This window comes from Galeopterus variegatus, unplaced genomic scaffold (assembly GCF_000696425.1).
Source record: "Galeopterus variegatus unplaced genomic scaffold, G_variegatus-3.0.2 Scaffold320, whole genome shotgun sequence".
NCBI classification, from domain to species: Eukaryota; Metazoa; Chordata; class Mammalia; order Dermoptera; family Cynocephalidae; genus Galeopterus; species Galeopterus variegatus.
The window spans coordinates 88057-99271 of NW_007726431.1; the positions used below are offsets into that span (position 1 = coordinate 88057).

General features: G+C 31.4%; 1 protein-coding gene across 1 annotated transcript in view; it reads left to right on the forward strand.

Moving 5' to 3' along the window:
* The window catches only part of RTKN2 (rhotekin 2), a 65785-nt gene extending 54906 nt beyond the window's left edge, over nucleotides 1-10879 (forward strand). Inside the window, exons 10-12 of the mRNA XM_008567459.1 lie at nucleotides 4247-4412; nucleotides 8816-8923; nucleotides 10251-10879. Coding sequence (XP_008565681.1) covers nucleotides 4247-4412; nucleotides 8816-8923; nucleotides 10251-10786 — 810 coding nt within the window. The 3' untranslated portion in view covers nucleotides 10787-10879. The remainder of the gene's footprint in view (nucleotides 1-4246; nucleotides 4413-8815; nucleotides 8924-10250) is intronic.
* Nucleotides 10880-11215: the final 336 nt, after the last annotated feature.

An 11215-nucleotide genomic window follows, 5' to 3' on the forward strand; every position in this document is an offset into this window, starting at 1 on the left:
TAGTATAAATGAACCTGTTTGTACCCTCACACATTCCCCCCACCCTAGAATTATTTTGTAACAATCCTAGAGACCATATTATTTTAATTGTAAATATTCGTAAGAACATTTAGTTTTATATGTATGTAGTCATATATGCTCATATATATTGTCATATTTAGCTAATGTACCCTCAGAAATCCAGGCAGTGTTCAAATTTCTTAATCTCATAATTTTTGTAACAGTTTTTACAATAATATAAGGGCCTGCATTGTAGTTGATTGATTAGGTCTTTTAAGTCTCTTTTAATCAGTTGCTTTCTGTTCTCTCTCTTTCTCTCTCTCTCCTACTGGGTTTTCCATAGTCTGGATTTTGCTGATTACATCTTTGGGTTGTCTTTTTTCTTATACTTTGGATCATATTCAGGTTTGTTAGTTGGTTAGTAAGAATACATTTTAGAAAGTGTGTACTTTTATCAGGAGGCATATAATATGTATAGGTCTTCAGTTCATATAATATCCACTAAGGAGCATTACTTAGATCTTTTATTTTATTAGGGGTTGCAAACTGGTAATATTTTAACATTCTTTGTCATTTACTAGCTGGAATACCTCTACTTTATTAGCTATCTGGTTACCCTGAGGCACAATTCTTATAGGGAAGACAGATAAGTGCTTGATTTTTTAGTTTATCAGCTACCAAAACAATGAGGTGGTTCCCTAGCATCCTTCATAGGACCAATGATTTAGTTTTTAAATATCATTATGAATTTGCGGATTTAAAGACATGTTTATATCAATTTATTGCCATTTTTTCTTCTTAATGTTCTAATTGACACATTTGACTAGTGGAAGCCTCATTAAGTTGGCTCTTGAGTCCTTTTTACACAACCCTAGCAATCTTTGATTTTTGGTAGAATAAGACATTCCATAATCATCTTATACATTTCCTGACCCAGACTGGAAATCAGCCATTTCTCTAAAGAGCTCTCTTTTTTTTGTAGGAAAGAGTATTTAGGGATCATAATCTGGATACAGTAGTAGACTTTTTAAAGGTCGTATAGTCACAAGTAAAATAAACAATTTACAAATCTAGTACTGATTTAGTAATTTTCCGTTTACACAGAAATGGAGAGGTTGAAGTACAGTTTTAATTCAAAATAATGAAAAGCCTAAAAGAAAAGAAATTTTCCTTTGACTTCAGAGTATATTATCTTTTGTTACAGAATTGACTTCTCAGACTGTTTTTTCGTTTGTTTGTTTTAACTTCACTTATCTTCTCTGGGTACCCCCAGCATCTCATGCAGTGTAAGGTTGCAGTTCAGTGTGTGCTGACTGACAAAAGCAACGTCAGCTGCAGATTAAAATTTCACTATGAATAATCTGAAATCCATCCACAAATCAGTAAAATTTAGCTATAAAGTCTCCGAAATAAACTAGAAAGTTTGGGGTTAGCAAAGGCAAAATGGGTAGTCTGGCCTTGGGTAGAACACTTCTGTCTCAGAACATGTGTTTTCTTATCTATAAATTAAAGAATTGGATTAGAGTTTATTTCTAGAATCTGATCTATCAATGCATGACTTTTTATCATCACCTGAGCTATTCTTTTCTTATCTCATTTGTTTATTTATCAAATATTTTTCAGCCATTGATTGGGTGCTAGGCAGTACTTTAGGTGGTGAAAATAGTGGGGGATAATTCCCATGTTCCTTGCTTTTATGCTCTGCTAAGAGGAGATACTTCCCTCATCTATACGTTATGTACACCCATAATGGTAGCAGTCCTAAAATTCACTTTATTGTCTCTAATGGCTTCCTTTACTGAGAAGTGAAGACCTGAGCACTATTTTTTGATATTTGCCCACACTAAAATACAACTTGCATGAACTTTGTGATGCTGAGAAACTTTACTTGTGCTAACCATTTTTTCTCTGACATGCAATTTTTTAGTTGAAAAAGTTTCCCATTAAATTATTTAAGATGATAAAATATAGAAGTAAATTCAAATTGTACATTTTATTTGCACCTTTATAAACTTTTCATGTTTTAAAAATGTAGTATTTATGGTTATCAGAGTTAATGGAGTGTACACTTTTTATCTATATATTATTGCGTTATGTTCTCTTGGATATAAATGATCTAGTTCATCCAGATTTTCTACATAGCAGTTTTATTTGAAATCATTCTTTGGTAAAAACGTACATATTTACGTATAAAAATCACATTTTTCTTAACTTAAAAGTTGAGTCCATCTTAATCCTATATACAAAAAGCAGTCAGAAATTTGTATTAAACTAAAATTAGGTGGAGGGAAGTACAATTTTAGTAGCAAAAAGACTTTTTATTTTATTTATTTATTTTTAATACTAACGACAATACAGGAGGATTTTTCCCCCTGCTGTGATTCAGCCTTCAATTAGTGTGATAGAGTAGCATATCAAAGATTCTTCCTAGAGCTTAAATCATTCTGTGCTAGTGATAATAAGCTTTATATTTCAAGAAGTCATTAGATGCATCTTTCAGCTTCAAGGATGCCATTTTAGGGCAGCATTTTTAATATTGTATAAAAATTAAATTAACTTACAAAGTTTATTAACAAGGCATAAGGAGTGTCAGAAGACCCTTTTATGATGAAATTAAGATGGTGGCCATAAATCCCATTACAGTCCTCTAAAGACACTCAGATTCCTAGATTTCTACGATGACAGAATGGACTATCTCTAAGATGGTTACCAATCCTTACATTTTGTGATACTCTAAAGGTTCAAAATTATGTTGCTACTTCATACATCATACATTTTTTCCCTGTATGATTTTTTAATAAGAATTTATTCCTTCAGAAAGGGCCTCCTTGTGTAGATTATGTGGTATTCACCCGACTGTATTTACCCATTTTTCAGGAATGGATAGCTTTTTCCTAAATATTTCTACTGCTCTAATACTCACTTAAACATCATTGTATGTGTATGTAGATTTTGGCGTATGATTGAATATACAGTCTCTCTTCACCCTGGACTTAATGTAGTGAAGATTTTCTTCCCACTCTTAATCAGTTTTTGTAACTGCCAACCAACATATTCTTTTGCACACATTACAGTAGGTTTAACCATGTTCTTCTAGAACTGCTCTGTACGTAAGCCCCCATTGGCTGTGCAGCAATTAAAATGTGGCTGGTCCAAATTGAGATGTGCTGTAAGTGTGAAAGGATTTTGAAGATTTTGAATGAAAAAGAATAAAATGTCTCAGTGATTTTTTTACATTGATTACATGTTAAAATGATAATATTTCTGATATGTGAGGTTATATAAAATACATGATTAAAACTTTTTCACCAGTTTTTTACTTTTCAAAACTTTTTAAAATGTCGTTTTTAGAAATTTTTAAATTACATATATGGTTCACATTGTATTTCTACTGGATGGCACTGCCTTAGAATAATTAAAACTACTCATTATGCAGGCAGCCAAATTCCGTTTTTTGTATAGTAGATAGTTCTGTCCCAGACTTTATTCCTGAAGATTCCTTGGTCTAAACTATATATAGTTGCTAGTGTGTCATCCAATGTCATACCTAGTACCACTCAGAAAAAAGGTTTAAACTATCAACATGAATGAAACCATTGCCTTTGTTGTAGGGTATTGTATTCAGTATTTAAAAAAAATAATTTTAACATTATAAGCATTATATTACTTTATGGATCTTTAGATATGATCTTTGTAAATGAATGTTACGTAGAAATAAATGTTAATGAGGAAAACCTAACTGTTTTGCGGCAATAAACACTAAGTTATGGTTTTACTGCGTTAACTGATAGTATTATATATTATGCATGAATATTAGAATAAGAAACATTTTATTGATTCTTTTGTTACTGTTAGAAATATAGTTAACATGTAATCACTTTACAGTTATGACATGCTATACTTGTTTTATTGCAAATTTTAAGATGTATATAAAAGACAGCAAATTCCCACAAACTGAGATAGATCAAAACAGAGGTTATGTTTTAATCTTATTTTATTTAGCATAAGTGCTATATATAGCATACTTTGAACCATTTTTTTTAATATAAAGCATCCTTTTAAAAAACCTAAATTTGAGTTTGAATGTTGAAAATTCTCAAAATTACATATTTTAAATTTCATATGATCAGCAATAAGATTATAATTACATCTGGTATAAATATGGTAGCTAAGCAATAAAACATTTGTTTATTTGTTACAAACATATTCTCTTATAAATATGCACCAATTTTGTCTTAATTTTCAGGAAACCAGAATTCGGGCAATGGATAAAGATGCCAAGAAAAGAATCCATAATTTCTCTGTCATTAACCCTGTTGCTGGACAAGCTATTACTCAGATTTTTTCAGTTGACAGTAGAAAAGATCTTCAGAAGTGGATGGAAGCCTTCTGGCAGCATTTTTTCGATTTTAGTAAGTAGATATTTGGATTTTCTAGCAGTAAATTTATATAGCCTGAAAGTATGCATATGGCAATTTAAATATTAAAATTATAATCTTACAGTTTGTAGCAAGAATTTTTTATGCTCTTTAAAAAAAATTGTAATATATCATCAATGTACTGATGCTTTTTTTCTCTCAATCTCTTTCCAGTACTGGACTATAATATAGTATACCTTTGAATTCCTAGCATCCCTACCTGATACTGTTAAGTTCCTTTGGTCCCTAAAACAACCATGCCACATTTTCTCAACACATTAGATTTCAGCTGCTTAAGGCAATATGTTTGATGCGAGGGATAAGAAGCCATTTGAAGAGCAAAAGTTTTTCCAGGATAATGGTGATCCTAAAATATTGAAAATGTCCAGAAGGAGCCTCATTTTTATGTAACCTGTTAACTCCAGATTTGTTATATCATCATCTTGGACATCTTCCAGAGAGATTTTTTTTTGTTGTAATGCTATTCTATAGAATACAAGTAGAGCTATTTCCAAACAATGGAAAGTTATTTCTGCAAGAAGTACTACTAGACACATTTTAGGAATTGTGTTTTCTGGAACACTATAAAAAGTTAATACCTGCTATCCTCAGGTTAATTTTTATAGTCCTACTCTGATCCATGGCCTCATCAAGTACTATAGTGCTGGTTGGGAAGGAGGCAAGAAAAAGAACTAAATTTAATGATTACCTCCTATAAACCAGATGGCTTCATTTATTTCTCGTAACACTACTGTGAGGTAGAAGTTACTTCTCTCTGCTCTAAAGATGAGAAAACCAAGATCTGAAGAGGTTTCTGAGGCACAGCATTGAACTAGAGCTTTCCCTCCATGGCCCTCTTGGATTCTTTAGAACTTGTGTTATTAAGTACAATCCCTAAACACTCAATAAATGTTTAAATATTTGTTTCATGCTTATCAGCAAGTCTGGTCAGTCTACCATATCCACGGATTCCACATCCGTGGACTCAACCAACCGCAGATGGAAAATATTCAGGGGGAAAAAAAAAATGAATCACTGCATCTATACTGAACATTTGCAGGCTTTTTTTTCCTCGTCATTATTTCCTAAACAATACAATATAGCAACTATTTACATAGCATTTACATTGTAGTAGGTATTATAAGTAATCTAAAGATAATTTGAAGTATGCAGGAGGATGTGTGTAGGTTATATACAAATATTATACCATTTTACATAAGAAACTTGAGTATCTGTGGATTTTAGTATCCGCGGGTGGGGGAAGAGGGTCTTGAAACCATTTCCCTGCAGATTCCAAGGGACAACTGACTGTACTACATTTCCTTAGTTTAAAATTTCAGATCTTAGGTATGTAACTTAAAAGACAGCAGTTTCCTTTCTTTCGCTGATAATAGCTAAAATTTTAACTGATTTCTTGATGCTCCAATTTAGAGAGTCTGTCTAACAAAAGACTATGTTATTTTTAGAAATGATTTTAGTATTTTGTAACTTTTACGTGAATAAAAAAGGAAGGAAAGGTAAATGAAGGTAATAATGCCAGAATATTGTAGTCTGGGTATCACCTTCTATTAGATGATGATCTCATGTTTTCATTCTCTAGATTATATGAAATAATTATGTTAAAATGGGGGAGTTGGAGGGGTAAGAATCTCATGACTAATAAGAAAGTGATGACAACTTGGTCCTCAGGTTTGGTTACCTCTGGTGTTTAATACTTTCTTTGGATAAAAACTGCCAATCTATGTAATTTTTAAAGTACAAATTCTATTACATTTATACTTCAGAAGTCTTTGTATATATGGAGATATGAAGCAAAGACAGAAGTGTTTATACTATCCTAAAAATTGACTTATACTTTAAAATGTTTACTTTCCTAGTGATAGGGATAGCCTATCATGATCTTGGTTAAAGTATGGTATGTATAACAAAGTAAAGAATAGATATTCAGAGCAGAAAAGAGTAAGAATCATTTAATATTTGGAACAAATGTCAATTATTTGGCCTCACTTCAGAGTGGAAAACCAGGAGGGTAAGATAATTAGAATTTATGAGAAAACATTGATGGAAGTAGGTCTGTTTAGCCAGGAGAAGAACAGCGTGGGGGTGAAGGTTGGGAAGCAAAGATGGGTGTAATAGCTATTTTTAATATTTGAGAGCTAACAAACATGTAAAAGAGGAATGTCACTTGTTCTGGGTGGTCAATAAGGGTGGAGCTAGGAATGGTGGGTTGTAGATACAGAAAGTTAAAATAGATTTGGAACTAGGGTTTTTTTTCAAAAATCTAATATAAATATTGAGTTACATTAGCAGCTTAGCATAATAGATCATTTTGATGAGAACATTATAACATTAAATAGTATTGTGGGAATCATCTTCAATATATTATTGTTATCTGAACAAAACATATCCTTTTAATATTTCATATTGGACCTTTGTTTTCATGTTAGCATTATTGACTATCATTTATAACTATGCATACGAATGTATTCACTAGCAAAATAAATGTTTCAATTGTAATCTTGACCAGTGAACATACCACATTTGTACTTCTGATTTCAGTAACACATGGAATAATGTGGCATTATATTCCAATTTTCAACATGATTAGTATTCTGCTACTCGTTTAACAAGGAAATGCTTTCATCTGTCAACGAAGAGAGAATACTGTAGTTTATAATAATTTTTCTAAGAATGTGACAGAAATCTTTGCCATTTTAAAGTGTTTCATTATTTTTCTATTAGATAAGGGCTTTTCTTTTCCTGCTCCCAAGAAGAAAATGCTAGCTTTTATGTATTTATCTAAAAAAGGAAGTGGAAGGGAGGAATAAGTTATCTGATGTCAGATCCAGCTGGATTTAAATTCTGGAGAGCAACCCTGGAAGACTTGTACTCAGCAGGTTATTCCCTTTATGAGTTACTGTGTGGATTATTTTGAAATTCTTACCATATTCTATACTTAGTATCATAATAAAACATACTAAAAGGCTTTTTTATGTTTCTTAACTATTTAAGGTGATGGATTTAAAGTTGAGGTATATAGTACCTTATTACCATGACAGTATATCCAACTAGATACAACAAAAATGAATAGATAATTTGAGTAAACATCAAGTGTCTTCATTTTTTTTTTTTTTTTCCTTTTTGTCTTTTTTACTGACCGGTAACGGGATCGCAACCCTCGGTGTTGCGCCCGCACCATGCTCAGCCAGTGAGCGGGAACCGGTCTCCACATGGGATCCGAACACTCGGCGGGAGCGCGGCCGCACTCCTAAGCGGCGCACTCTCCAGTGCGCCACCGGGCCGGCCTGTGTCTTCATTTTTAAGCCATGGAAAATAAACAAGCTGGATATTGAAAATGGATATTAAGAATACAATAAAAGAAATGTAAATCATAAATCAGTCTAAAAAAGCACTTAGATGTGTTACTTTTACTTTTCTACCGGTGCGAGATAGGATGTAAGAATGGTGAACCTCAATAACTTACTTTTATAATATTAATATATAGACACAGTTTCTAACACAGTTGCTAGCCAGTATGCAGATGCACAATAAATATGAAAAGATTAAATTTTTTGATATCTACTTAGGAGAAATAAATATGAAAATTCTATTTTAATATTAAAATTGTGAAAAATAAAAGAAAAATTAATAATGTTCACTCTTTTAAATTGTAGCCTAATAGTTAAAATAACTTATTCAAGACTATTTTTTTCTAATTATGCCTAACAGCTTTATTTAAAGTGTCCTTCCTAAAACAAATTAGACTTAGCTAGTATTTTGTCAAGTGATATGTCTTTATGGTATTAGGTATAGTAATATACCTTTTACTTAAATGAAAATACAGTGTTTTTCCAGATGGGGTGATTTGAAAAGCATAATAATCATCATAAAGAAAGAATTGTTAAATGAACAATTCTTATTTCTTAATTAAAATTTTCAAAGTTAAAACTATTTTTGAGAATTACTACTTCTTACACTTTTTTCTATTTCCTTCTAGCTAACTATATTTTGATTGATTTTTACCCTTCAATTTTCTTGAATACTAGATGTTTTAATATTTAAAAGAAAAGAGAAACTGCACAAACTTTTGCCATGAATAGAACTTTTAAAGTAGTTACTGACCATTTAGTGAAATAGTATAGTATTTAATCGCCTAGAGAGCTTAGTGTAATATCTGAACAGAACTTTATTTTTTAAATAGATTACTTTTATACACAGAATTGGACTTTGAAATTATGGATAGTCCTAGGTTTTTGTGCAGGCTTCCTTAAGGCAATGCTTCATTTATAAATTCACTTATTTTTCAAAGCAAGAAATGTGTTGATATCTATTGAAAATGAAATATGTATCTTCACATTTATATTTTAAACTAGCCTGCCTTTTTCTGTCTTTCTTAGGCCAATGGAAGCATTGTTGTGAAGAAATTATGAAAATTGAGATTATGTCACCACGGAAACCACCTTTGTTCTTGACAAAAGAGGCGACCTCAGTCTACCATGATATGAGTAAGTGGGGTTTGTCTTTTCTAAGCTGCAGAGTAACAAAAACAACATTGTCCATGCTCAAGCAGCTTATTCTATTGACATTAAAATGCTAAACTCTTCAGGGCACAATCAAAATGAGTGGAAAAAGGACATGAATTTAGACTAAGGAATTCATGTTTAATAGATGAATTAATACAAAATTAATGAATACTCATTTTTTTATAGTTTGAATGCTTAAGATCAAACAAAAATTTTAAGGCTTGAATGAATAAAGGTGCCCTGAAAGTAAATATTAGCTAAGCAGCTGATGAAAATTATGAAAACATAAACCTGCAAATTCTGAAATATTATAATGTTCAGTAATTTTTTCTGTATTTTATTAAATTTATGTTTAAGTAATGTTGATAAGTGAATATTAATGAATGGGAGCTTTCATCTCTGGCCAAAAAAAAAAAAAATAGTTAAATGAAATACTTTGGAAAATTTTAAATTTCTAGTTTTATTAATATTCCATTTTTCTGAACTTTAAAGGGTGTTTATTTATCCTTGTGGGATTTCCTTAGTGATCAGTGCTGTGAATAAGCACAAGTCTGTGCTAAATTCTATTCTCACTTGCTACTAATGTACCTGCACTTACATATACTTTAAAATGTTGTATTAAAAATGATACATTTGGGTTTACACATTTGGAAATACCAGTAATTAATTTAATAGACATTTATCTCTGTTCTCTTATTTTTTCCAAGGTAAATTTCACCCAGCAGCCTTATGACCAAAGTGGTACAAGGGCTTCACTCTATTTCCCTGAGTTTTGAGGTTTGGGCTTTTTCCCTTTTAACAGAGAAAGAATACTAATCCAGTTATAGTCACCCCAGTTTTTTATTTTAAGCTTTTGTAGAAAGGGAATCCACTCTTACAGTAAGAATAAGGTTTTAAATCCAAGAAAAGTTATCTAATAAAATCTCAGTCTGTAGAATTAGAAACATACTCATGTAACTTTACTTTTTTGAAAACTGGCTTTTACTGATTTAGTTAGGAATAATATACATGTATGTGTGTGTATTATGTATTATATGTGTGTATATATATATATATATATATATATATATATATATACTATGTATTTTATATACGTGTATATACATATATAACATGTTTGTTTTGGTTGTATGTTTTGGTTGTATTGGTATGGTTATTTTTACAAGTAAATGTTTTATTGCTTATCCTAATCTAAGTTTTTGATAACCATTATAGACAGAATATTAGTTTGGAAAATAATAACTTATTCAGATAAAGTGCATACTGCTTTTGAATTTTTTCTTATATATATATTTTTTAATTATTACAGGCATTGATTCACCTTTGAAACTTGAAAGTTTAACTGATATAATACAAAAAAAAATTGAAGAAACAAATGGACAGTTCCTTATTGGTCAACATGAAGAATCCTTACCACCTCCTTGGGCCACATTCTTTGATTGTAATCATCAAATGGTCATCCAGAAAAAGATATTGTCTCCTGCAAGTGAACAGTTACATGATGGGAAAAGGAAAAAGAGACGAGCTCCCCTTCCTCCTTCTGATAAACCTCCATTCAGCTTAAAAACACAGAGTAACTCAGATCAATTGGTTAAGGACAACTGGGGAAGAACAAGCGGATCTCGGACCTCGCCTTTGGATTCCAAACTTTCAACCTTAATGCATCACTTACAGAAACCAATGGCTGCTCCTCGAAAACTTCTCCCTGCCAGGAAAAATGGTTTAACTGATGGTGAGCACATAGACACTAAAACCAATCTTGAAGCAAAGCCAGTGCCAGCTCAAAGGCAGAAATCCATCAAAGACATTTTGGACCCTAGATCATGGTTGCAGGCACAAGTATAGAAAACCCTTAAATGTTTTGTGAAAACATTTAACAAAATCTGTAACAGTGAGATTTAATTCAGAGGCATTATAAATGTAGTGATATGTAATTATATAGGTAAATATTATAGTGATTTACCTAAATAATTAATAAGCTATTAGGTGTAGAAAAACATTTTATAATGAACTGGGTTTCTCTTTTATTTCTGATTTTCAGAATATAAGTGATTTTCCTAGCAGAGTACAAGAAGCAGTTTCTAGACAATATCCTAATTGTTGGAAGGGTTAATTTATTCTTAAATGAGTACTGGGCAGTGAATAAGAACTAGGCAGAAGAAAGCATTAAAATTTCTTTTGGGGAGAGACTGTCTAGTAATTTAAAATGTGTTAAATATGAGCCATATTCTCATTGTGAGAATTTTAATACTAATGGAATGTTTCAAAGGTTTT